At 40.9% G+C, this 25,071-nt stretch overlaps 1 protein-coding gene across 2 annotated transcripts in view; it reads left to right on the forward strand.

Annotated features, from left to right (window-relative positions):
* The window catches only part of Ank2 (ankyrin 2), a 567,056-nt gene that overhangs the window by 533,222 nt on the left and 8,763 nt on the right, over nt 1-25,071 (forward strand). For both annotated transcript variants that reach the window (XM_028760361.1, XM_028760362.1), the window contains 9 exons: nt 1,686-1,808; nt 3,583-3,615; nt 5,323-5,344; nt 8,242-14,472; nt 16,024-16,098; nt 18,153-18,284; nt 19,246-19,389; nt 20,985-21,237; nt 22,657-22,945. In XM_028760361.1, coding sequence (XP_028616194.1) covers nt 1,686-1,808; nt 3,583-3,615; nt 5,323-5,344; nt 8,242-14,472; nt 16,024-16,098; nt 18,153-18,284; nt 19,246-19,389; nt 20,985-21,237; nt 22,657-22,945 — 7,302 coding nt within the window. The remainder of the gene's footprint in view (nt 1-1,685; nt 1,809-3,582; nt 3,616-5,322; nt 5,345-8,241; nt 14,473-16,023; nt 16,099-18,152; nt 18,285-19,245; nt 19,390-20,984; nt 21,238-22,656; nt 22,946-25,071) is intronic.

Genomic DNA, 25,071 nt, shown 5'->3' on the forward strand with positions numbered 1-25,071 from the left:
TAAGTACAAAGGTTATACAAAGGTTGTTTTCAGTTACTTTCATAATAAGAATATGTGCTTTTCAAATATTTCCAGTGATTGTAAAACATATTTAGAAGTGTTTACAAAAACACGTTTTTTTAAAATTTTTGAAGTTCAAATTCAAGCATAAGTTTTAATGAGAGAACACATTTATGATGGGAACGAGAACAAACTAGGATCAATGTATTAAGTAAAATGTTATTTACTGTTTCCTAGATTAGAAGGCAAGTCATCTCTTTGTGTGTGTGTGTGTGTGTGTGTGTGTGTGTGTGTATGAATGTATATAGGTATATGTATGAGTGTGCATGTGAGTGTATATATGTGTGTGTGTATATATGCGTATGAGAGAGTATATGTATGAGTGTGTATATGTATGTGTGTGAGTGTGTTGATGGGAATAAACTTAGAGTCTCACACCTAGTTACTAATAGGCAATGTTGACTCTACTGGTGAATTGAACTCCCAGCCCTCCTATTTCTTCACTCCTGTTACTTTCGGATGTCCATGCTGAGATTTTAAAGTGTATGTGAAAGTAACTAATGTAGAGACCAAATGAGTGCTGACAACTTTTTTGTAATCATTTCTTGAAAGGCCCAGAATATCATAGTACAATGAAACATTATTCTAGAGCTATAGACTTGATATACTTTCATCGATTCAACTTTATAGAAAAGTCAATATGAATGGCTCCATTTAGCATAGACTACTCAGGAACCTAAAAGATAGAAAGTAAAAGGGTTGGCTATCAGGAGAAAGTGGGTGGAGGAAGAGAAATTATTGTTTAATACATGGAGACTTTTAGTTTGGGAAGCAATTATGCATGAAGATGGAGGACAGTGATAGTTATACAATGAAGCACATGTATTAGTGCTACAGAATTATACACCTAAAGTGGTTAAAATGATGTTTCCTATTACAAATACCACAGTTAACATTGAACGAAGTTCTGATGATGCAATGAACTTGAACATGTTGTGCTAAGTCAATAAAACACAAAGAAAATACTATGTGACTCCATTTTACAAATCCATGGAAACACAAACTAGCCTGGAGATAATCAGGGACAGGAAATGGGAAGGAAATGTGTACCAGGAAGACTTTCTGTCTGGGTGGATAGAAAGCCTGGAAAATACTGGTGATTGTACAACTTCGTGACTGTGCTTCATGGCACTTAAAAATAGTAGGAATGGATAGCTTTCTGGCAAGAATATTTTACCACAGTTTTTAAAAGGTGAATTCATTCTGGAGACCTAATGTATAGAAATGGAACTACAGTTAGTGTTTATTTTATATTTGAAATTTGCTGTGCGTTCTGAAGGGATCTAGTGTCCTCACCTCAAACAAATAGAGATTTTCATCAGAGGCAGCTCATGCAAATTAGCAAGACTGTTGGCTTCATTTTACGTTGTGTGCATATCAGACCATCTTGTTATCTGCCTTAAAATACGTACAGTTCTTTCATTCATACTTCAGAAAGCAAAAACATCAGAAAGACGTTTTCAAAGTGTTATTATAAATTATGTCGGCAGAATAGAAAAGGGAAGAGCTTTGAATCTTTGTGGAGTTTATGTCCCTCTGTAAGTGTTACCTAGTTGGAATTATTTTCCCTCTAAACCACACTGATGTCAGATGTGGATGAAACTTTTATGTCTTTCTTGTCCAAGGTACGTGACACAACCCAGGAACCTTGCGGGCGACTCTCATTTATGAAGGAACCCAAATCCACAAGAGGACTGGTGCATCAAGCTATTTGCAACTTAAACATCACCCTGCCGATTTATGCCAAGGTATTGTGACATCCACTGTCGTGTTCTCAGACAGCATAGAACTGGAGGTTCAGCTTTTTTTTTTTTAAATAAAAGACACAGAACACAAGTACATGTGCTAATCATTTTGGCAATTAATGCACTTTGATGGAAGCTTTTATTGCTTGGTATTAGATATGGCAGAGAAAACCATGAGTCTAAGTTTTAATGCTTTTTGAACTAAATTTTAAAGAAAAAATACTGGCCTTGCCCCCATTCTTGTTTCTGTGAGCCTTCCTGAGATCACATGATGCACTGCCTTTCACCTGGATGTCAATGTGCTAGCTTCTGCTGCTCACTACCCACTCTGAGTGGGGTCAACTGAACGGTTCAGAGCAAACTCCTTGTATTTTATCTTTTCCTGAACTAATTACTTGCTCATCTCATAGCCTGTCCTGATTTAATAATTGAAGAATTTTAAATTAACTTCCCAGTTAATTTAACGTGATTGGTATAACAATATCCTCTTGATAGGAGTTCATTTGACGCACCACTGTAAAGTTTTGTTCACTCCTAACCCAAGTGCTCCTAGTATTACTTTCTCCCCAGATCTTTCCCATGGCATAATTGTTTCACTACTAGGATTGTGTCAAAGAAGGCAACTCAGTCAGTTAGATGATGTGGGCAATGTGATTTTGAAAGCTTTCTTTTTCTTTAAACGAACACCATTTTAATATAGCCAGCCACAGAGGGAGGTCAGTGCATGACTGCTATAAGTGTTCAGTTTGTTCTGCACTTGGGAAGGGGAGTAGTGGTGCTAAGACCTGGAAGGGAAGTAGAGAAATACCTAAAACTTTTGATGCTAGGTCTACAGAACCAAGAACTCTCTACATTACTTTTACTCCATCATAATTGCTGCAGTGTGTATTGGTTTGAATACTCATTTTTGGAGGAAGGATCCTAGCATATGTCTACTGCTGACAGTTCTTAGTAATTAAAAAAGCCATTGAATATCTATTTTCATGTATGATATGGCATGGTACTCCACAATTGGAATGTAGTCATAGCTAGATCAACCAAAAACATGTGATCTAATTGCAATCCCATGACACACAAATGCTCTTCGGTGTTGTCATCTCTAGAGGCAGAGTGGCAGCTACTATTCACAGAAGAGTTACACGGGCCACGGATATCAGTGTGACTGTACTTTGACTGGTTGCAATGAGCTATCCACGTGCTATAGAAAAACCCAACTATTTTATTTTATTTTTTTTAGGCAAGATATAGCACAGAGAGCTATTAACGCTGGGGTGCTCAGGGATGGCTTTCTATGTAGTAACTCAAGATGAAGAGAGTAAAATGCCAAACATTGCATATCTAGGATATGCTTGAGAATTTTGTAGCTTTTTATTATAATAAAACCTGTGTGGTGTCTGAGTATGGAAATGCTTTTAACATAAGCTTACTAATGGTGGTTGACATTTTCAGTCAGTGTCCATAGTAACTGGTATAGTGTCACCATCTTTTCTGTAGATCAATTCCACTAGACATTAAATATCAAGCTTTGAGACTACTGGTGACCTCAGGTCAGAAATTAGCATATCCATCATTTGGTCCTCCAGTCTCTTTGAATGTACAAACTTTGATTAGTCTTCTTTAATTGTTTGTCTTCTATAAACTATTTAAGACAGTAGTCTGAGTTTACCCCATGCCTGCTTGTTGCTTGTAGGTGGGATGTATTTTACTTTTTTCTTCTAAATGTCTTTTTTTTCTTCTGCCTTCTTTTCCATCTTGCACTGCATCTTGGGGCATCAAGGAATCGGAGTCAGATCAAGAGCAGGAGGAAGAGGTAATTTTACAACAGTGACAATTGTTCCTGCTATGTCATTGCTGGTATCACTAATAAGAGCATATGGTTGGCCTCTGACCTTAGAGAAGTAGACAGCGATTCTTAGTGAATAGATGAGTAGAATTTAAGTCAACCTCTCTGAGCCTATGTTTTTTCATCTGATGAATGGTGCTCAGAAAATCACAGTTTCCTTACTTATTTTACTCCATTATGCAATAGTTTGTATTTCTCTACAACTCCTAAAAATGCAAATACATTATCTGAGTGACACGCAAAGGCGAGTCTGAGGATGTCTGAAGATAATGATGATCACACACAGTGATTTGCTTTACAGGTCTCATAGCCTTATAGCACATCATGGGGGGATGCCTGTGATGGCATCATCACACTGGCAATTGCTAGGGTGTGTTCTGGGGTATTTGTCAGTTCTTGAATCTTCTTAGCTCCAATTTGCAACATGCAGATTTGTTTATGCATAGCTTATATAATTGAAAGTTAGTAGCTTCTAGGAATATAATGTGGTCCTAACACCAAGATTGAGAATCACAATGACTAGCCAACTTTCAGGAGCACATAGTCCAATCATTAGGGTCCAAAATTATGATATAAATATATACTATTAATGAGCATTCCTCATAAAATATATTTGCAAAGCATAGTGCTCCCACACACCTCACATGCATGGGCTTCTCTCCTATCTTCTGTGTAAGTTACATACAGACACAGGAAACAAATTCTAAAGAGGGTACCTTGGACAAAGTAGATATCTGGTCACGTCCACTTCAATTTGTAAAGCAAATGTATGCTTATCTCCTTTTTAAAGGTCTGAAAACACCCAGTATTATAACAGAAATGAAAGAACTCATTGGAAACCTCTTTATATTTATCTATTATTTAAGTTTTCAAAACTAACTATCATTAATGCATACATTTTTAATATGCTATCATTTTTAAATGGTATGCTAACACATCTGAAATATAAAAATGCAAAGAAAAAATATAATAACCATTCTTTGTCCACCAACCTGAAATGCATGGCCTTCATTCAGAGGACTGCACCATATCCCCCTTACTGTCATAGGAAGCTACAGAACAGATGTGCGATGGCCGTCTCTTACACACACCATCAAAGGATGCTTGACTGGTCACTCATTCCCCTGTGTCCGTCACTGTGACTCACTCAGTTTCCTTCCTGAGCTCAGTGATTCTGTCACCCTAGCCCTTAAACTAGGAAACCAACTTTGCTGTGTTCACAAACGAACTAATTCCATCAGATACATTCTTTTCCTCCTGCGAAATACTTCCAGGAGGTTTCTAGTCTTCCTAAAGGACATGGGTGAGAGGTCTGGAGCAGTGCCCACTATTGCTACAAAATGACATCTGTAAAATGCACTGCCCAGCATGCTTTGTCATCCTCTTTTCTCAATTAAATTGACACAGCTTCAGATTGACTTCACCTTCTTCATGAGCTTTTTCCTACTGTGCATTTCTCACATCAGACACTGCTGAGGTCATCTCTTCTCAGGAATAACATATGCTTCCTGTAGTATCTAGAAGCAATGCATGAATGTGTTTACTTATGTATACAAACCTTAGCTGATGCCACTCTCAGGTGTATAATTACAAATAGATTCTTGCTATGCACATAAGGGATTCTGAGTGGAGAGCTGTTCTGTAACCACTGAATTTGTGTGTGTTTTCTTTCAGATCGGTATGACATCAGAGAAAAGTAAGATTTTTTTTTTAAATAAAAATTGAATTTGTTTGAAAGCTGGCTATATTGAGGAGAAGCATGAATTAAGATGCAAGCTAGTTGCTATTACTAACCACTATAATAATTACATTTGTATATAATTCTTATTAATCATTAATATAAATTTATAAAAGCAGCTTGGCCAGTTAAATCATAATATACCTAATCTGTAAGCTAATGAGCAATAATACAGTGATTATTCATCTAAGCATTCACTTTCTTTTGACATCCCTGTAACTCCTGGCATTGCTGTCAAGCCTGTTTAGAAAGCTACCCTACCGTTTTGTCCTTTTGTTAGCTTAACACTGTCACCTCATTATTTTTTAAGCACTGACATGACAGTATTATTTTTTACATCAATCTACAGTGACCACTGTAGAGAGCCTTTCCTTTGGAAGGATGTACCTAACAAAAATAATACTGTCTAATAGTTCTTAGTCAAAGCTCACCCCTTGACACACCCTTCCATCCCTTCCACTCTTACTGTGGTGAAGTGTACCTGAACCCTTTAGGTGAGACCTAACAGAATTTTGTGAAAATTTCAAAGGAAAGAAAAGACAAGAATGCAAAAGTTAAAGTATCCCAGATAAAGCTACTGACCACAGTGTGTCCTTGTGTGGCTACAATTAAACACCAATTTGACATCTAACAAAATATAGAGCAATAACCAGACATGAATTCACTGGAGATCTGAAATAACATTTCATCTTTTCCCTCTATTCCCTGTGACTCTCTGGCTTCTTGTGTAGAAACCCAAGTTGAACTTTATAGATTTTCTTTTTGTTATCCCTTCAGTCCTTGAGAAAAACATTCTAACCTGTACTTTGATTGATTATTAAGATTTATGTTGATCCATCATATCCCAGGGTAATGCCCTGAATGGAAAGAACACAGAGCTATGTGTCATCATCATTCTGCCCCGATTGTATTAGTTACTGTTCCATTGCTGTGATAAAACATCATGACCGACGCAACTTACAGAAGGAAAATTTTATTTGGGGCTCAGGGTTCCCAATGGTTAGTCTATGGTGGCAGAGCAGAGGTAGTAAAGTGGCAGACTATTGTAATCTGGAAACTTCAAAGCCTGCCTACCCCTAATGATGCTCTTCTTCCAGCAAGGCCACACCTCCTAAACATTACAAAACAGTCACCAACTAGGGACCAAGCATTAATGTACCCAAGATTTATGGGGTGCAGATCTCATTAAACACCATGCTGATGACCTGTTCTTTTGAAGTCTTAGCATATTGTAGCTTACTGCTGTCCTTTTGGGATTGCTTTAACTGAGGCTTACCTTTGTGTTTAAACCTCATTCAAGATGAAACTATCTGAGATGCTGATGTCTTCAGTAAGTTATATGACCAAACAAATCAGCATTTACATAAATTTATTTAGTATACTTTACGTATAAATCACACACACACACACACACACACACACACACACACACACTATCCTCTGAACAAATACAAATTCTGTCCAGAGGAGGCACTTTTGTATTTTTTTATGTTCTGTTTATGACACATATTATTGCTTTTAATGATTTTTTTACATGAATTTTTCTCTCCCTCTTTCTTCTTTAGGGCTATTGTGTTGACTTCCTTTACTCCTATGTACAAGCTAATAGGAATTTAAAATTACTGATCTGGGTCAGTTAAAAAAGTAGTAATATTACCCACATTGCTATAATGTCACAGATATATCTTCCAGATTTCAAATGTAGATTATTTGTCTGCAGTTTTAGTTTAAAGGCAATCCTTATATAATTTCCGTATTGTTCTAACATATCTTTGTATAAGCCAACCCTGAGGGTTTCTTTCTCTCTGTTGGTGGTGAAAAGGCCTTCTGACCTGTGACTTCAGTGTACTTTTCAAACTAACTTAGGCATTGACTCATAGAGAGGTAAACACACTTCACCACAGTAACATTTTACATTTTTGTTCTAATTTCTCACCACCCTCCTGCCCGTGCTTTTCTGCAAGGCTGCCCCTGCCCAGTGGTTTTATCCCACCTTTGCTTTGCATGGAAATAACTTGGCTTACATCAACTGTGCGTGTGTCCTGTGTGACTGTCTCTAATTTGGGTTGCCATGCATCACATTTGAATTCTGGGTTCACATACATGTTCAGTCACAGCTGGTGTTTCCGTCGTTTGTCTTTCCTTTATCCTCCTCCTTGGTCTGTCTGGTACACCTCTAAACAAGGAGGTTCCTCCAAGGAAAGGGCCATGCCTCCCAGCACGAGATGTGTGTCATTGTCAGGTGTGGATTTCCCTTATTTGAAATGCCAGTCTGCAGCTGATTCAGGTGTGTTTTCTGCCATTGCTGTATGGTGGCAGAACTGTGCTGACTGAATTCTAGACCTGTGGGATTTAAAATGTAGGAATTGGGTGCAATTCTGAATTTGCTTCTACTGGCTTTCTTGTGGAGGAAATCAATATTCTGCTATTTCTAATGCTTTACTTTTCCCTTTTTTTCCCATGGTTTTTGTTTTGTTTTGTTTTCTGACATTGATCTGTAATATCTGGACAATCTTGAGATACCTCTGTGCAATTTCACTGCGCTCTTCTTTTTGATTTGTGACTTTTTTATGTATGTCTTGAGTATTTGTGATAGCTTTGTTGTATGTATGAATGTGCTACAGTGAGAAAATTAAGCAAGTTATTTCCTGCTCATTTTCCTTTTCAGTTATTTTTTCCGTTAGCCTTGCTTTGCTCTTGTTCCTTGAGACCTTATGGATCCACCATTCCCAGCCCATTCTGTTGCCCCTCCTACCACCAGGAAAAGACGCTGTGTTGTTTTGGTCCTGATTACATTTGCCAATATCTTTTTTGATTTCCATTTTACTTTCAATGTTTTTTCATTCACATCAAAGATGATGAGACAGAGTCGACAGAAACATCTGTCCTGAAAAGCCACCTGGTTAATGAAGTTCCTGTCTTAGCAAGTCCGGACTTGCTTTCTGAAGTTTCTGAGATGAAACAAGATTTGATCAAAATGACGGCCATCTTGACCACAGATGTGTCTGATAAGGCAGGTTCAATCAAAGTGAAGGAGCTGGCAAAGGCCGGTGAAGAAGAGCCAGGCGAGCCCTTTGAAATTGTAGAGAGAGTGAAAGAGGACTTAGAGAAGGTGAATGCGATCCTGAGGAGTGGAACGTGCGTGAGAGACGAAGGCAGAGTGCGGAGTTCTCAGTCTGAGCGGGAGCTAGAGGAGGAATGGGTTATTGTCAGTGATGAGGAGATCGAAGAGGCCAAGCAACACGCCCCAGTAGAAATTGCTGAACACCCATGTATAGAGGTCAGAGTAGACAGAGAGACCAAGGCTAAAGTCGAGAAGGACTCCACTGGGTTAGTGAACTACCTCACAGACGATCTAAATGCATACACTCATCCTCATGAAAAGAAGCCACAAACAGCTCCAGAAAAGTCAGGGGAGACAAGTCAGGCTTCAGCTGTTGGCAAGAGCTCTGAGAGTAATAAAGGGAAGGCCACTCCAGCAGAGGAGAAACAGGGTGCTCAGAAGCAGCTCAAACCAGGCCTGGCAATAAAGAAGCCAGTACGGAGGAAACTAAAGGAAAAGCAGAAACAGAAAGAGGAAAGCTCGCCGCAAGACAGTGAAGAAAAGACCGAACTTAAGAAAGGTAGTTCAGAGGAGTCAGTAGAGGAAGACCGGGGTCTGGCCCCTGAACCCCTTCCCACTGCCAAGGCCACCTCTCCTCTGATAGAAGAAACTCCTATTGGCTCCATAAAGGACAAAGTGAAGGCTCTTCAGAAGCGAGTGGAAGATGAACAGAAAGGTCGAAGCAAGCTGCCAGTCAGGGTCAAAGGCAAAGAAGATGTGCCCAAAAAGACTTCTCCCAGGACACACACAGCTGTGTCACCCTCTTCAAAGTCATCGCCTTCTTCTAAAACAGAACGGCACTCTTCCCTTTCTTCCTCTGCAAAAACTGAAAGGCACACGCCAGTGTCACCATCAGGCAAAACCGAGAAACACTCACCTGTTTCACCCTCGGCAAAAACCGAACGACATTCACCAGGATTTTCAGGTAAACCCGAGAAACATTCACCTGGTTCTCCCTCAATGAAAAATGAAAGACATTCCCCTGTGTCATCTGTAAAAACAGAACGACACACACCTGTGTCACCTTCAGGCAAAACAGACAAACGTCCACCTGTCCCATCATCTGGAAGAACAGAGAAACATCCTCCAGTGTCACCTGGCAAAACAGAAAAACGCTTGCCCAGTACACCTTCTATAAGAACCCCAGAGAAGCAGGCACCTGGGTCTGCCACAGGGAAACATGACAAGCACCTGCCCGTGTCTCCTGGAAAGACAGAAAAGCAGCCACCTGTATCTCCTACCTCCAAGACCGAACGAATCGAGGAGACAATGTCTGTCCGGGAGCTCATGAAAGCATTCCAGTCAGGTCAGGACCCATCTAAACACAAAACAGGACTCTTTGAGCACAAATCAACAAAACAGAAACAATCACAAGATAAAGGTAAAAGTCGGGTAGAAAAAGAAAAAGGGCACACTGTAACCCAGAGAGAAACCCAGAGAATAGAAAATCAGACAGCCAAGCGTGGCCAGAGATTCCAGGTTACAGGACCTACGGAATCCAGACGGTTCCGTTCTACCACCATCACTGTTGGGCTCAGGATGGAAGATCCAGTTAGAGAAAGGTTTGAGAGAACCCCCATCATTAAAACACCCGAGGCAGTTCCATCAGTGGCAGCAGAAGAAAGCCATCTCAGGAGCGAGAGCCTTCAAGGGAAGATAGTGGATGAGCAGGGAGACATGGATCTTCAGATCAGCCCAGACAGGAAAACCTCCACTGACTTTTCAGACGTCATCAAACAAGAGTTAGAAGACAATGACAAATACCAACAATTCCGCCTCACTGAGAACACTGAAAAGGCTCAGATCCATTTAGATCAAGTAATCACGAGTCCCTTCAACACAACATTTCCACTAGATTACATGAAAGATGAGTTCCTTCCAGCTCTGTCTTTACAGAGTGGTGCGTTGGGTGGCAGTTCTGAAAGCCTGAAACAGGAAGTGATAGCAGGCTCGCCTTGTGGCAGCCTGATGGAAGGCACACCTCAGATCAGTTCAGAAGAGAGCTACAAACATGAGGGCCTAGCAGAAACTCCTGAGACAAGTCCAGAGAGTCTTTCTTTCTCACCAAAGAAAAGTGAGGAACAAATTGGAGAGGCCAAGGAAGCTATCAAGGTAGAAGCACCCACAGACGTTCATTCAGAAAAAGAGCTTCCTATAGCTAAGGACATTACTGATAGTTCTGAAAAACAAGGTGCTGTGGTCACTGGGGGTTCAGAGCCCTCTACAGAGCATTTTCCAAAGGAGGTCACCCAAGACTCTCCTAAAGATGTGTGCTCCAAACAAGATGGCTGCCCTGGCAGCCAGAGTATATCATTAGCAAATGAGCCATGCCAGGCATTTACTGAGAAAGAGTCCTCCTGTGGTGAAAGTCAGCTCCCACTTGTTAGTTCAGCTTATAAGACACAACCAGAAAGTGAAACTCAGGAATCCTTAACTCCCTCAGAAGTGACAAAGGCCTTCCCACCATCTGATGCTTCTGTCAATACAGTTGAGGGACCAGAACCAAAGCCCCAGGGAGTTATTAGAAGTCCCCAAGGGCTAGAACTTCCTCTCCCTAACCGGGATAGTGAGGTTCTCAGCCCAATGGCTGATGAATCATTAGCAGTCAGCCACAAAGACTCTCTGGAAGCCAGCCCTGTACTAGAAGATAACTCCTCACACAAAACTCCTGATTCTCTGGAACCTAGCCCTCTGAAAGAGTCACCTTGCAGGGACTCCCTTGAAAGCAGCCCAGTTGAGCCTAAAATGAAGGCAGGAATTCTCCCAAGTCACTTTCCTCTTCCTGCTGCTATTGCCAAAACAGATCTTGTTGCCGAAGTGGCCTCTATGCGTTCTCGGCTGCTCCGAGACCCTGATGGCAGTGCTGAGGATGACAGTCTAGAGCAGACATCACTTATGGAGAGCTCAGGGAAAAGCCCCCTCTCCCCTGACACCCCCAGCTCTGAAGAAGTTAGCTATGAGGTCACACCCAAACCTTCAGATTCAAGTACACCCAAACCAGCTGTGATTCATGAATGTGCAGAAGAGGATGACTCTGAAAATGGGGAGAAAAAGAGGTTCACACCAGAAGAGGAAATGTTCAAAATGGTAACCAAAATTAAAACGTTTGATGAACTTGAGCAAGAAGCAAAGCAGAAAAGAGACTACAAAAAAGAAGCTAGGCAAGATGGCTCCTCCTCAGCCTCGGATCCCGATGCTGACTGTTTAGCAGAAGTAGATGAACAGAAACAGACGGAGGGCACAGAGAGTGAAAGTGAGGTCCCTGTCTTGGTGACTTCGGAGAGCAGAAAGGTTTCTTCCTCCTCAGAGAGCGAACCTGAGCTGACACAGCTGAATAAAGGCGCTGACTCGGGACTTCTGACCGAGCCAGTTATTCGAGTGCAACCTCCATCTCCCCTCCCATCCAGCATAGACTCTAATTCCAGCCCTGAAGAAGCCCAGTTCCAGCCCATAGCTCCCAAGCAATATACGTTCAAGATGAATGAGGAAGTTCAAGAAGAGCCAGGTAACCCAGAAGAAAATAAAGATTGCAAGTCACATTTAGCCGAAGACCGTCAGACTCATTCTGCTGATGGTGCCGATGGGTCTTACAATGACCTGGACAGAGAGACGACTCAGCCAGAAACCTGTGATGGCCACGGCTGTGAGGCTGTGAGTCCTAGCAACTCAGCCACTCCCATCTCCCTAGAAGTTCAGAGTCCAGAGTGTAATGATATCGATAAGCCCCTGGCCATTGATAAAGACGCACTAGCTCTCCAGGATATTCATGAAAGTGACCAAGAAGAAAAAGAATTTGATCCTTCCAGAGTGGAATCTACACAACAAGCAGATCTTCCCAGTGAAAGTGCTTCCTTGTCTTCTTCATCTCATTGTGCAGTACCTGAAGGAAATGAATCAGCTAAAGAAATACCATCCCCATCTTCCCCTGTAAAAGTAGAAGTCACAATAACTGACCAGGCTTTGGAGAGCATGTCAGAGGACTGTCCCATTCAAGAGTCATCTATGACAACTCAAACAGAGAGGTTTGCCTTGGATGTTCCAGAGTCTGATTTAGCCGAGATTGATGAAAATTCTGATCCTCAAATCATCAGTCCTTATGAAAATGTTCCTTCCTCGTCTTTTTTCTCTGGTGAGCCCAGCAAAATCCAAACAGATACCTGTCATACCACAGTCGTTCATTCACCTGAAGTGTACTCTGTCATCATCAGATCCTCTCCTGAGGCTGTTGTAATGACAAACTCCTCTGATAGAGCTGTCTCAGGTGAAGAATCTAATTGTGAGAACCTCGACCTAGAAACTGAATCTGAGCAAAAAAGTGCTTTGTGGGCAGTGAAGTCTGATGAGCCTCCCTTGTCTGTAGCACCCACTACACCAAATGCACCAGTAGTCACTGGCGATCACGTAAGCAGAGTCATCATCACAAAAACTGATGTGGATGCCGACTCCTGGAGTGAGATCCGTGAAGACGACGCAGCCTTTGAAGCTCGAGTGAAAGAGGAAGAACAGAAGATATTTGGTTTGATGGTAGACAGACAGTCACAGGGCACTACTCCTGATACCACTCCTGCTAGGACCCCAACTGAAGAGGGGACCCCAACAAGTGAGCAAAATCCATTCCTCTTTCAGGAAGGAAAATTGTTTGAGATGACCCGAAGTGGTGCTATTGATATGACCAAAAGATCCTATGCAGATGAAAGTTTGCACTTTTTCCAAATTGGCCAAGAATCCAATGATGAGACTATCTCCGAAGACTTGAAGGAAGGGGCCACTGGGGCTGAGACTCCACAGATGGAGACTACGAGTGAGTCACTGGAACTTTCAGAACCCAAAGAAGCAATGGATGATGAAGGAGAATTACTTCCTGATGATGTAAGTGAGGAAATAGAGGATTTACCTGCCTCAGATGCTAACCTTGACTCCCAAGTGATAATTTCAGCTTCCTCAGAAACACCCACCAAAGAAGCTATATCCACAGTGGCCGAGGAACCCCCCACCACTCAGTGGAGTGATTCTCTGAGCACTGTGAAGCAGATACCATGCCCTACTCTCCCCGAACCTGTTGGTCAGTTGGACTTTTCCACAGTCACTAGGTCTGTTTATTCGGATCGGGATGATGAATCCCCAGATTCTTCTCCAGAGGAACAGAAGTCTGTGATTGAGATCCCTACTGCACCCATGGAAAATGTGCCTTCTGCTGAAAGCAAACCCCAAATTCCTATCAGGACTCTCCCCACTTTAGTCCCAGCCCCTCTGTCTGCAGAGGATGAGAGTGCATTTTCTGATGATTTCCCATCTGGCCTAGATAAGGATAGTAAGGAGGATGGAACAAAACCAAAGTCCAAAATACCCATCAAAGCACAGGCCCAAAGAACTGAGTGGCAGCCCTCCCATCCAGACATATCTCTCCAGAAGACAGCTGTCCCCCAGGAACAAGACACGCTAAGCAGAGCACCAGATGGTAGAAGCAAGTCAGAATCAGATGCTAGCTCCTTAGATGCTAAGACCAAATGCCCAGTGAAAGCCAGAAGTTACATTGAGACAGAAACAGAGAGCAGGGAGAGGGCTGAGGGGTTTGAGTCAGAATCAGAAGAAGGAGCCACAAAACCAAAGCTCTTTGCATCCCGACTGCCAGTGAAGAGCAGAAGCACCTCATCTTCCGGCAGGACAGGCACGAGCCCCACAAGAGAGAGTAGGGAGCACTTCTTTGACCTTTACCGAAACTCCATAGAATTCTTTGAAGAGATTAGTGATGAGGCTTCCAAATTAGTGGACAGGCTTACACAGTCAGAGAGGGAGCAGGAGCCACCTTCAGACGACGAAAGTAGCAGTGCCCTGGAAGTGTCAGTCATTGAGAATCTGCCACCTGTTGACACTGAGCACTCAGCTCCCGAGGACATCTTTGACACAAGGCCCATTTGGGATGAGTCCATTGAGACTATGATTGAACGTATCCCTGATGAAAATGGCCATGACCGAGCTGAAGGTATTTGCCAGACACTGGGAATCCCTGTGCTACGCATGTCATAAATTTGATAGAGATTTTTTTCTTTTCTGGTAACGTCTGTTTTATTTTGTGATTTATGTCTCATTTTCTTTAAGCTTCCTGTAGTGGTTAATGTGTTTGTGTAAGCCCTTTGTGTTTTGTGCTTTTTCTGTATATTCTTGTCTATGAAACAATCTCAAGATTGAGTAATGAGAATGCTTATCCAAACCAGAAACATAACCAAGCAATGGGGGACCTTGCCTTTCTTTAGCTGCTGCACGTAAAGCCATACAAGCTTTGAGTTTTGTTGTTCTGGTGTTCCAGGCTTAGCCTCAAGTTGACTACATTTGTTTTTACACAGGAGCATATGGGTTTCCCTGCACAAGGCCTCCTTGCTCTAATTTCTAATTCTTGGTGTAGGTTAATTGGTGCATCTAATTTTGTCATGATTCAGAAGCCCTTTACTCAAAGAGATTTTTCACATCCCAACATTCTAATTATTGTGGGTCTGTTTTTCAATTCGGAGAGGTCGGCTTTCAGATACCCATGATAACCAAATTAGTCCAGCAAACTTGAGGTAAAATGAGCAATGACCGTGTTCAGGCAAGACTCAGCAGACAACAAAATCTCAAACATTGCACGATATGAGGGAATGATGGCTCTTGGACTTATATATATATGTATTTTTTTTTTATAAAAAAGGAAACCATGGGTGGCTTTGAGAGGTAACCTGCAGGCTTCCATTATTTCTAAATGAAGACTTATTCCTATGTGGACAACATAGAATTCTCCGATGCTGCTTAGCAGTCCACCGCAGTTAAAAGGGGATTGGATGAATTCTAGTTTGTGAGAGTCTGCATTTCATGACTTTGCTTAGAAACAGGCAGCCAGAATCTTTTTCTCAGAAGCAAATGTCCCACCGACTGGATCTACAAAGCTCGTAGGCCTTTGTCCTGCCTTCTTCCAAAGGTCAACTGGACATTGTTGCTCCTGGCCTCAGTTTAAGTCCAGGCTTAAGGTAATTCTTAGTGCTTTCTTTCAGATAGGATGTGGTGGTGATTGACACCTCCGCAGGCAAGAGTAGTACAACCCAACCAGTTACTCTATTTCTGTATCCCATCTGTGATTCTCTGGTGTTTCATGTGTGAAGTGAGTGTGCTTTGGTGGGCAGGTGTTCCTCCTCCTCCTCCTCCTCCTCCTCCTCCTCCTCCTCCTCCTCCTCCTTCTTCTTCTTCTTCTTCTTCTTCCTTTTCTTCTTTTTCAAAAGCATACAAGAAAAGTCCCAAGATAACTAGACATTCAGTTCAGTTACAAGTCTTCATTTAAGGGATATGGAAGCAGATGGTTTCCATAAATCACCACATGGGATTCATTCCCCATTTTATCCCAAAAATGAGAAAACACACCACTTCAGATGACCTAAGCCATGATAGCTAATATGTGTGACTATTAGATATTTGATCGAGTGACTTCCTTTCTTGGATGATCAGTACTATGGTTCCCCTCATGTCCCAGAGACTCCTTGGCCATTCTGTTTTTGACCTTCTATAGATCCCCAAGATGAGCAGGAGCGGATGGAAGAAAGGCTGGCTTACATTGCTGATCACCTTGGCTTCAGCTGGACAGGTAATTGGTGTGACTCAGGTTTTCTACAGAAACAGCCAGTTAAAGATCTCTTCTTTTTGTTCTTTTGTTTTTTGTTTTTGTTTTTGTTTTTGTTTTGGTTTTTTTTGTTTGTGTTTTGTTTTTTTTGTTTTGTTTTTTGTTTTTTTGTTTTGTTTTCTTTAGGAAGACTATATGGAATAGAACACAGAAAATATGTGAGTTGAAAAATCTGACTGGAACAGCTAATAGCACTGCCTGAGCAGATGGTTCTCAACAGTTTTGGAGTTTAGAATTTGAGATTTGAAGACTTTGAGACTAAAGATGGCCAGGCTTCAAACATTCTTAGATTCAATTTTTAAAATATTTTGTTTTTGTTTTCCTGAGACAAGTTCTCACTCTATATTCCAGGCCAACTTCGAACTTTGTATGTCACTTAAGCATGTCCAAACACATGGTAATCTTCCAGCTCCAGTGCCAGGAATACAGTTGTGAGCTACCATGCCTCGCAATTTTGATAACACTTGAGATTCCACCAGAGTTGCTTCTTTTTGATGTTTGATATCTTCATAGTAAATATTTACTAACATATGCTCTGGGTGAATGTTAAAATATTCATGAGTGAGATGTTACACTGATTTTTTGAATTTTTATTTTTGAGGCAGAGGTATTGAAGCATAGAACATATGTTCAGTGATCTATTAAGAAAAGGTGAATTATAAATCCATACTGTTATTTACACATCATGAATTATAAATTTAAACTATATTTCTCACCTGCCCATGAGTTAATAGTAGGCCACATTGTAGCCTAGTTTACTTTCATATTTATCATTTTTAACTCTGATGTGGTTCCTTATGTATCACTTGGATATGGTTCACTGAGACAAATGAACCATATGGGAACAAATAAAGTTACTACTATCCCATATTTCTTAAATATTTGGTAGTAAATAAGTATCTATTTTCAAAGATGATTGATAATTTTGAATAAATGACTGGAAGCAGTAGGAATAGGCATTTTCTAACTTTTAGTCATTTTAGAATAATATTGAAATACTCATCAGATGTTTACATGAGGGATTTAGAGGAAAGAATGACATCAAAATATCCCCAGTTGACATATTAGAAATTCATTATTTTCCTTGAGTATATATGTATCCATACACATACTAAATGTGTTAAGTATAAAAAAGTTGGTGAAAATGTAAACCTTATAACCAAACAGAACAAAAGAAAAGATAAAGAAAATACATCTCTAAAACAGAATTACTAGATCAAGGATACTTTTAATATTGACATCAGTTAGATAATAGAAGTCATTGCATTTATACACAATTGCATAACACATTAGAACACCATATACAAGCATCAAGTATTCATATAGCATGTTAATAGTGAAATAAAGAAACATTTTGAGAAGGAACATTTGAGACAGGGTTGCTCTGTGAAGCTCTGGTCATCCTGGAACTCACTATGTAGGCCAGGCTGGCCTCGAACTCATATCTGCCTCTGCCTCCTAAATGCTGGGATTAAAGATGGACATCACTGTATTCAACTGAAAAAACGTTTTGGCTTCTACCTTACACAATTTTAATACTTCCAAGGTCTTTCTCTCATGTATATCAAATCAAGAAAAAAGCATATCTGATCACTATAAGTTAGCTTTATCCAGTGTTTGCATACATTTGCAGAAACAGGATTTGTAGTAGTTACAAAATTTGTAAAAGTTAGAAATGTTCTGGTTCTTTTATTTTCCAGTCATTTTCTTTTCATTATCTTGGTTAAAAATATAAACAAGTGATGATGGTCTGATCTTCCTTCACATTTTATCCCTTTACCTTTACTACTTCCTCAATGACATTAATCCATTTTATATCCAATTTTAAGGGAGAGTGAGAGTGAGCAAAAGTGAGAGTTAGTTAGTGTTAGTCTATCACATTTGTGTATAAGTCGCTTCTAACTCCAATTGCTCATAGCACCACAAGGCCATAATCACTGACACGTCAAGAAACAAGGTAGAGAGAGTGAAACTTGAATTCAAGGTGTTGACAATATAGCCTTTTGTTGTTGTTGTAGAATTAGCGAGAGAACTGGATTTCACTGAGGAGCAAATTCACCAAATTCGAATTGAGAACCCCAACTCCCTTCAAGATCAGAGCCATGCACTGCTCAAGTACTGGTTGGAGAGGGATGGGAAGCATGCCACAGGTAGGTGGGACAGTGTTATAGTAGGGGTGGAGCTCAGGTAGAAGTGGGTCTCCCAGTGATCCCACTCTTCTAAAATCAGCAAGAGAAACTGTCAGCAGTCATCAGTTTTAAGAACCACTGTCAATGAAAGACAGCAAGCTGCTATCGGTTTTAGAATAGTCTCATTCCAAGAAAATTCTTGCATGGTATGTTTGTGAACAATGTCAGCTATTTGGGAGTGATATCAGCCCTAGCTGCCAACAGGAAGTTCACTGAGACCTAACAGTTTCAGAGTATGGTTTGTGGGCACAGTGTGTAGTTATAGCTATGAGTGGTATATTTGTCTTCAGTTCATGCTTATATTCCTCTCTACTAATTTAGGTATGTGGGGGAGGGGAACCAAATAGGTACTCTACATGATGACTGATACTTTATAGTATGACCCTCTCGGGGGGCGGGGGGGATGGGAAATGAAATAGCTCATAGCTGCTGTAAAGGTTCGGGGCTTTCTTTCACTACTCCATGAAGGGCTTCATATCTATTGCTGTATTTTTTGTGGATGTTGTTGTCTAGTTGTTTTTGTTTTTAATTTGGGGGGGGTGTCTATTTTTTGTCCACATTCTTTTTAGCAGCATTGACAAATTTAGCAAATAGGAACAGAAGGGTACTTGAATAAACTTAAAAACAGATAATCAATGAATATCTTAAGATATAAATATATTTCACACTGTATTTGAGCTATACTTAAAGTCTTTGTTTTTACCTAGATTCCAGTTTGGATTTGTTGTTTGTCCACTCTGCCTTTAGGGTTTATAGTGTGCAGGCTACATGCATCACTGTTTGCCTCTGTTTTCAAAGGTCCTAGCTAGACTTTGCCAGGTTCTTATTTGAATACCACTAATGTAGTAAAGCAACTGAATGAAAGAAATCCTAAAACGAGTACCACTCAGATGTAAGGAATGTCTTTTCTCCAATGTCTCAGATACTATCCTCATCGAATGCCTCACCAAGATCAACAGGATGGACATTGTGCATCTCCTGGAGACCAACACAGAGCCTCTCCAGGAGCGCATGGGCCGCAGCTATGCTGAAATAGAACAGACCATTACACTGGACCACAGTGAAGGTCAAGTGATGTCTCTTGGGGATAGGGGATAATACGAAAGCTGGACCTACTGCCTTCATTTTTTAGGCAACAAACTCCAGCCTTTGGTGGTGATGTATTTGTTTATATGCCACCTCAGTTTTTTCTCAGTTCATAGTGTCCCCTCTGCTCATTCCTCATTGTCTCCCTGTCATAAGTGACCATCCAGTTCCTTTTTCCTCAGTTCCTTGGGGAGCACTTCTGGTACTGACATGTTTAAAATCTACTTTAACCACCAAGTTTTATGTTCTGTACCAACACATCATAATCAGTAGCTGTACACTTTCTAAACACTATAATATTTAAGCATTCTGCTTCCTTCTTCATTTCTGAACCAATAGTTTTTTAGATGCACTGGAGCTTTTGGCCACTGGCCCTGTCAACTATAAGTATTCATTTATACTGAATTTATTCTCACTTGGTTTTAGTCTGTCCCTCCTCCTCCATCCTCTCCCAACTCTTCCTTCCCCCTTTCCTCTCTGATTTGTACGTTCACTTCTTCCTTCAAATTCTCAAGATTTCTCTTCCCCTTATTTATTCTTACTTGATGAGTTTACCTCTGATTTGCTACATATATAGAATCATTAGTAAATCTCCACATGTTTCTACCAGAAGATCTACCAAGATAAGGTATCTGAGTGTACACGCTCTACCTTCCTTCCTGCCACAATATACCACTTTCCCTTATTTGCTAAAGCTATTACATCTTCTCTGCTGATTCTCATCCTCATCCTCTATTAATCAAGGCTTTCATTCCTGCAAGTATCTGTCTGGCTCTTATAATTAGAACCATGTCTAAAGCCATTGCAACACACTCGTAAGAGTTCTGTCCTTGAAAGGAAAATAAATCAAATAGCTCTTCTGATTCTAAGTTGCTCCCTCCCTGTGTCTGCTCTGTTTTTCTGCCCACTTTGTAGGAAACCTCTTCAAGAAAGAGGCTGGAATGCCCTGTTGCTTCCCTTTTCCTCTCCTGAGATCTCTGTATACTACTCTGGTCCATCTTGTAAACTCCAGTAATTGTCTCCCTATTACCAAATCCCCAGTGTTCAAGTTCCTTCACACCTTGATAACATTTGATGAAAGTAATTAATCTCTCTTTCTTTCAACCCATCTTATTTGCTTTCTTCACTTCCTTTTCATAGCATCCCTCCTCCACACATGCTGCTAGATCTCTCAGTGACCCACCATTGCTCTTGATGTAATGAAATCCCTTATCACTGCATAAGAGTGTCTACATAAAAAGAGTACCGAACCCAAGGTGGTAAGGATTCCTCTTATCATTTGGAATCTGACTGAACTGTCACAGGAGATGCCTGCTTGTCATTTGGGTTTCTTCAGATGCTTTAATACTGAGGAAGTGCTCCCACAATTCTCTATGGCACCCGTGGCCCCATCACTATGCATCTTTTTCTACTACTCCTTCCTTAGGCTCCTCGGTGATGAGCATGCTGAAGTCAGGCACAACATCTTGCTCGTCTTCCTAACAAATGGTCCTATAGCAGGATGTGGAACATAGTGGTCCTTACCAAATATACTCCTAGTATAAGTGAGACTCATGAATATTTTCTCCCCTGCAGGGTTTTCAGTACTTCCAGAGGAGCTCTGTGCTGCCAAGGAAAAGAAGGAGCAGGAAGCTTCCAAAGAAAGCGAGTCTAGCGACCACCCACCCATGGTCTCTGAAGAAGACATATCTGTTGGTTATTCCACATTTCAGGATTGTATCCCCAAAACTGAAGGGGAAAGCCCAGCAGCTGCACTGTCTCCCCAAATGCACCAGGAGCCAGTTCAACAAGACTTCTCAGGGAAAATGCAAGACCAGCAGGAATACTAGTGAGTTTCAGTGGAAAGACTATTAAATGCAGCTGCAGAGAAGCAGCGGCTGTGACAGCTGTGACAGGGAGTGCAGCCCTACAAGGGCAAGTTCCAGTAATCTCATGGTGCCCCACCTGTAATCATAGGCTGTGTTGTAGAAAACCTGGAACAGTCAAGATACATAATTGTGACAGTGTTGTATGATGCTATTCTACCTGAGCTAACTTCTAGTTCTGTGAGCTTGGACAATCCCAAAATGCTTGAAATCTCCATTTCTGCATCTAGATTTCATGATAGCTGCACACGTGTTACTTATGTAATAGAAGCAGAGGCCAAAGATAAGCCTGGAACTCACCTTTGCAGCATACTCCTTCCAGAGCACAGTCATTACTTGGGGGATTGTTGTATCTCGTTGGAATGCTTGCACCTGGTGCCATGGCTGTGCTGGAGTGTGAACATCGATGGTGTGAGAACAGCAGCCCATGAGTACTTCAGAAAAGCTATGTAGTGTCTAAGTATAAAACACTGTAATATAAATTATGTACATAGAGTGCAATACCATTAGTATGAGACAGGATGGAGTGAGAATAAAGATAGAGAGGCTTTGTTGGCTTACAAGGACCCTAGAGAATCATTCAGCTCAGATCTTTACCAGGTAAATGAGAGAGCTGCCTGAGCAACACTTTCTATCCAGGAAGACAGAAGAACTTAGGAGATGTTAGTTAGATGTTAGAGCTTAGGAACGTTAGTGTATCAAGAGCTCACAGCCCAGTATTTCATTGACATTGAGTGAGTTTTGTTCTCTGGTCACTGAAACAGGAGAAGAGGGAGACTTGAAATGATTTCTTCCTTGTGGGTACCATCCTCTGTTACCTGCCCATAGAATGCAAGGGAGAACATACAGGAAAGGTTATAAAACAGAGAGATATAGAAAGGAAAATGTGGGAAGAGCAGGTCCACTAAAAAGGCATTCAGGGCATTTGTTACCAGTGACAGGACAGAAAACGGCAGGTACAAAGCAAGGAGCAGAAAAGGCCAACATGTTCTTATTGAGAAACTGAGGTTTTGAAAAGCTACATGGGAATTACTCAGAACTGCTAGAAAGTATCACTGTCAACAGGTCCTTATATCAAATAATAGACATGCAATTATACATCTATTTGTAATTACACTAAGTACACGAACCAAAGTTTATTGCATTCTGATAACTTTCTTGCTTGCTTCAAAAGCATTACATATAAACCTTTGTTACCTCAAGGTTTATTTTTTCACATTTATATATATATTTGTGTGTGTGTGTGTGTGTGTGTGTGTGTGTGTGTGTGTATTTGTGTGCATTATGTGTGCACACACACATAGTATCTTGGCTAGCACCAAGAGAAATTCCATTTTCCCTTCCAATGTTCTTTAGGAGTAAATTGACTTCTTTTGTTCCAGTGTAACAACTCCAGGGGCAGAAGTGGAAGACACTCAAAAGGCCACAGCTGTTCCTGACTCTCTCTGTAAGACTCCTGAGGACATCAGTACCCCTCCTGAGGAAGCAAAGTCTTGTGTCCAGACTCCAGTGACTAGTCAACGTGCGTCTCCTATTGTCCAAGAACCTGAGGAGGCTCCTGAGCCCAAAGAGGAGAATTCTCCAAGGAAAACCAGCCTGGTCATAGTGGAGTCAACAGACGACCAGCCTCAGGTCTTTGAAAGACTGGATGGTGATTCTGCTTTCCAAAAGGTTAGGACTTCCTTCCTTGGTGCACCCTGCCTCACCTGTGACAGAGTTACACAGCTTCCTGGTTTCTCTTTCTATTAATGTTTCCTTTTTTTTTTGTATTGGTTTTTAACTTCAAAACTAAAATGGCTTATCACTTCAGTTAAATTGGACATGAGAAACTCCCTGAGAGCTAGTAAATCCAGAAAAAATGGTACACAGTTCCAATGTTAGCTGTCATACTGGGAGCTCAGATTTCATCATGGGGAATCTGTCTGCTAAGAAAAAAAAAAACAACTCTGTAGTGAGTCAATATAGTACAGCTTTGAAAATTTACTAGAGTCGTGTGTGACAGTGGTGATGGTGATAAGAAAATCTGCTGAGAGAATAACAGCGTGAAGCTGGGCCTGCAGGCTCTGAGCAGCATGTGTCGATGAGCGCTTGCATTGCCTATCTGGGGTGGTTAGCACCAAACTGCTCCTCATTGCAAAAGTACAACTTTATTTAAAAAAAAATAGTGTGTGGGGGGTTGAGTGTGTGTGTGTGTGTGTGTGTGTGTGTGTGTGTGTGTGTGTATACAGCACAGTGCATGTGTAGAGGTCAAAGCTGGTCTTTTCTTGCCCCCTTGTGGAGCGTGGAAACCCAGATCAAGTCTTCCCAGAGTGCCTCTGCTGGAGAGATGAACCATCTTGCCAGTGTACTTGCAAATTAGAGTTCCTCAGATTGGTTTTAGTAATAACTTAGAAAAACAAAACAACAAAGCACTGTCCCTAAACCTGGTATCCTCTTTTATTGTCCAAATGCCTGCCAGTGTCCTGAGAGGACATTATGATGCACTGTTTGTCATAAGGAGAGTTTTAAAGTTGTGAGCAGAGGTGCTGGCCATCTTAAGAAATGCTTTTAAACCATGGATTCCCCAGATGTGGTTTATATAGTCCACAGACCTCAGCATTGCTGAGGAACTTGTCCATCCTCACAACTCTTCTCCCTGGAGAAGCCTGGAGAGTTAGACTGAGCAAATCCTAATGTGTTTCAAATTAAACTAGAAATTACTTTCCTTTGAAGAGTGAGAGCTTTAAGCAACATTTTATGTTCTGAGATATATTTTAAAAATGTTATTATAAAGCATCTGATCCTACTGCTGGATGGTAGGTTCCTGAATGTATTTAATGTATAACTTGGTTTTTAATTTGTATGTTTTTCTTTCAAAGAGAAGGATGCGGAACTATAAATTGGGTATTTTGAGACGTATTAAGCTAATTGAATGTACTCCTTTCCTTTAAGAACAAAACTAATGCCACTTCAAGCTGATCAGGGGAATCCATACCTGTCATTCCAGAACTCTGAAATCTAAGGCAGGAAGATCACGATTTTAAAACCAACCTCGGATATAACAAAGCAGGATGCGATCAAAAAAAAAAAAAACTTGGAAGGGAAGAAGGGAGAGAGAGAGAAGAAAAGAGGAGAGGAGAGGAGGGGAGGGGAGGGAAGAGGAAGGAGGAGTAAGAAGAGAGGAAAGGAGGGGAGGAAGTCAGGCTCCGTTAGGAAAAACTGACAGTTTATGACTCCTAAGACATGTTTTCTGATCTAAAATTCTATTCCTAGCCTCATCTTTGGCTTTGGATCAAACTCTTAAATCAGAGTATTCTCTGAACTTCTTTGAAAAACTAGTCTAATATTATTCAAGGTCTACAACTCTTGATGCCAGGAAAATGTACTATTAACTAATATCTCCAGGGCATTTACTTCCCTTCAGAAAGCTCAGATACAAATACGAGCTGTTTCATATATAGAATAAGAGTTCTATTCTGGACCTGGTCAAGACTGGTCCATGGATCACAAGTGTCTACTGTGCAACTTAGGCCCTGTGTTTTCACCTGGCTTTTAATGCAAGTTTCAAGAACCAGGGTTCATGTGGGAAACACTTTTCTCTGGGACCAATTTTGACAGATGGCTATTCTGACAGCTCTCAGATTGCAGGATTTTACTATGATTCCGGAAGCAATGAAACTACCTACTTGTTGAGACTTGAGATCACCACACATGTAATTTTTACTCCACCAAAAATGATGATTTTTCCACCAGCACAAAATCTCAGACTATGATCTGGACAAACCCAGCAGCCAGTAGTAAAGATAGTCAATAGCAAA

The sequence above is a fragment of the Grammomys surdaster genome, unplaced genomic scaffold (assembly GCF_004785775.1).
Source record: "Grammomys surdaster isolate TR1022 unplaced genomic scaffold, NIH_TR_1.0 126531, whole genome shotgun sequence".
Classification (NCBI taxonomy): domain Eukaryota; kingdom Metazoa; phylum Chordata; class Mammalia; order Rodentia; family Muridae; genus Grammomys; species Grammomys surdaster.